General features: G+C 56.6%; 1 protein-coding gene across 1 annotated transcript in view; it reads left to right on the top strand.

Annotated features, from left to right (window-relative positions):
- PTSG_09015 (uncharacterized protein) overlaps positions 1-2500 on the top strand; it is a gene marked incomplete at its 5' end in the record, with an annotated part of 10762 nt that overhangs the window by 3070 nt on the left and 5192 nt on the right. Inside the window, 7 exons of the mRNA XM_004989756.1 lie at positions 1-300; positions 494-564; positions 732-838; positions 1148-1235; positions 1446-1678; positions 2035-2093; positions 2350-2447. The exon at positions 1-300 is cut by the window's left edge and continues 110 nt beyond it. Of these exons, the coding sequence (XP_004989813.1) occupies positions 1-300; positions 494-564; positions 732-838; positions 1148-1235; positions 1446-1678; positions 2035-2093; positions 2350-2447 (956 nt within the window). The remainder of the gene's footprint in view (positions 301-493; positions 565-731; positions 839-1147; positions 1236-1445; positions 1679-2034; positions 2094-2349; positions 2448-2500) is intronic.

The following is a 2500-nucleotide window of genomic DNA, read 5'->3' as shown; positions in this document are numbered from 1 at the left end:
GCATCGACGACGACGATGATGATGATGATGATGATGATGATGATGATGATGATGATGATGATGCCGAGGTGCAAGGCCGCGATGCAGACATGTCATTGGAATTGGACGTGGACGCCATCAGCAACGCGGGCAGCATGCAAGCGCACCCCGACGACAGTGAGTATGGCGATGGTGATGGCGCAGCGGAGACGGACGCGCAGCAGAGACAGAAGCAGCCGAAGCGGAAGAGGAAGAAAAAGAAGAAGAGGAGATCCAAAGCGCTTCGGGACAAGAACCGGACATCCGACGGCGTCTTTGATGGTGCGTGTGTGCGTGTGTGTGTGTGTGTGTATGTGTGTGTGGGTGGGTGTGGGTGGGTGTGGGTGCGGGTGAGAGAGGGAGAGACTGCATACCATATCACACATACACATGTATGCACGCACATGCATACACATAAGAATACACACCCACACACAAGCTCACCCCTGTCGCCTCGTTTTCCTCTCTCCATCAGAGTCGCTGCTGCGTCAGGATCTGGAGCAGTCGCTGTTGGCGCATCCGACCAGCGTCGACCTCGTCCTCCAGGTCAACACACACACGCATATGTATTTGCTTGCACGCATACGTGCACACTCACGCATGTGTATTTGCTTGCATGCATACGTGCACACTCACACACACACACACACACACACCACACACCACCACCACCATTCACCACCATTCACCACCTCTCCCCTTCTGCGCTGCAGAAGAGCAAGCAGTGGACGCGGTTCAGCAAAGACGTCCTGTCGTATATGGACCGACGCGCCGCCATCATCAACGACTTCAACAAGCGCCTCGCTGCCCTCGCACAAAGGTCCAGCACATCGGCGGTGGCGGAATTTGTTTCCGTTTGTTTGCGCTTGTTTCCGTTTGTTTGTGCTTGTGCGTGTGTGCGTGTGTACTTGTGTGTGTGTATGTGTGTGTGTGTGCGTGCGTGTGTGTATGTGTGTATGTGTGCGTGTGTTTGTGTGTTTTTGTGTTGCGTGTGCTTCAGTGTCTTTGCTCGCTTGCTCCTCTCCACAACGCCTTGTATTTCTCCAAGGCTCCAAAACACACACACATGCACACACACACACACACACACATGCTCATCACCGCCACACGCCACCACACCTTCCTGCAGCACGCTGGAGACGGTGGAGCAAGACACGAGCTTCCCGTGTGCACACGAGGTCCAAGAGATGCTGGCAGCGCACCTCAACGATGCAAAGGTAGCGTGCACACGAGTCGATGGTGGTGCTTGATTGGCCTAGTTGTGGTGGTGTACATGTGTTGCATCAGTGTACACCACTTGCGCATTCCCAAATACCGCGTCGCTCCCCTCACGCGTCTCACATTTCCGCCCCACGTTCCCCCCACATTTGCCCCTCTCCCCTTCCCCACTTTTCCCTTTTCCCCCTCCCTCACCTCGACCACAACAGCGCATGCAAGCGCATTTGTCTGGCAACAGCCACGTGCTGCACGTCGAAGGGCTGCAGACGTTCCGCCAGCAGCACGAGCGCACGCGCAAGGCGCTCAAGGACCAGTGGCACCGGGAGCAGCGGCGCGTTGCGGACGCGGCGTCCACCGCCACCAAGGCCGAGGCGAAGTACAAGCAGCACAGCGCAGACTGGGAGCGCGCCCTGCAGAACCGCATGAAGGAGGAGCAGTCCACGTGCGTCATGTGGTGGTGGTGGTGGTGGTGGTTGGATGAATGGATGAATGGATTGGTGGTGGTTGGATGAATGGATGAATGGATTGGTGGTGGTTGGGTGGATGTTTGGTTGGATGGATGGATGGATGGTGGTGGTGGTGGTGGTGGTGGTGGGTGGGTGGTGTATGTATGGATGGATGGATGGTGGTCGTCGTTGTCGTTGCTCGAGTCTAACGTGTTGTGGGAAGGCCTGTAGCACGCTTGCACGCTGCGTCGGAACAACGAAAAGCTTTGCTTCGATTGCTTCGCTCCTAACCTCATTGACCCCGCCCCTCTCATGTCCCAATCTCCCCCCCCCCTCCGCCGCTTCATGGCAGGTACAAGCTGAAGCTCGACAAGCGAAACAAGGAGGAAACGGACACACGCGCAAAGCTGGGTATGGGATGAATGGAGATGGAGGTGGGAATGAGAATGGGGGGAGGGGCTGGGGATTTGGAATGAGGGGCTTGGCGCGGTATCACGATGCGTACGCACTGTTGTACGCACTCTGTGTCCGTGTGCGTGTGCGTGTTTGGATTTATCTCGCCTCAACCACAACCACACAACCACAACCGCAACCACAACCACACAACCACCACCACAACCACACAACCACACAACCACAACCAATCAAACACCTCTTCGACTGCCAGACGAGGCGCGCGCGACGTACAAGGCGGCGGTGGAAGATTTCAACGGCGCCCGCAGCGATCTGATCGCCACCAAGGAGACGGCTGTCAATGAGCTGCTGGTGAGATGGTGTTGACAATGCGCTGCTGTACATTGACGTGGGGTGGTGTTTGG

This window comes from Salpingoeca rosetta, assembly GCF_000188695.1.
Source record: "Salpingoeca rosetta unplaced genomic scaffold supercont1.27, whole genome shotgun sequence".
NCBI classification, from domain to species: Eukaryota; class Choanoflagellata; order Craspedida; family Salpingoecidae; genus Salpingoeca; species Salpingoeca rosetta.
Note: the sequence above shows the minus strand (reverse complement) of the source record. Positions and strands in the feature narration are given on the sequence as shown.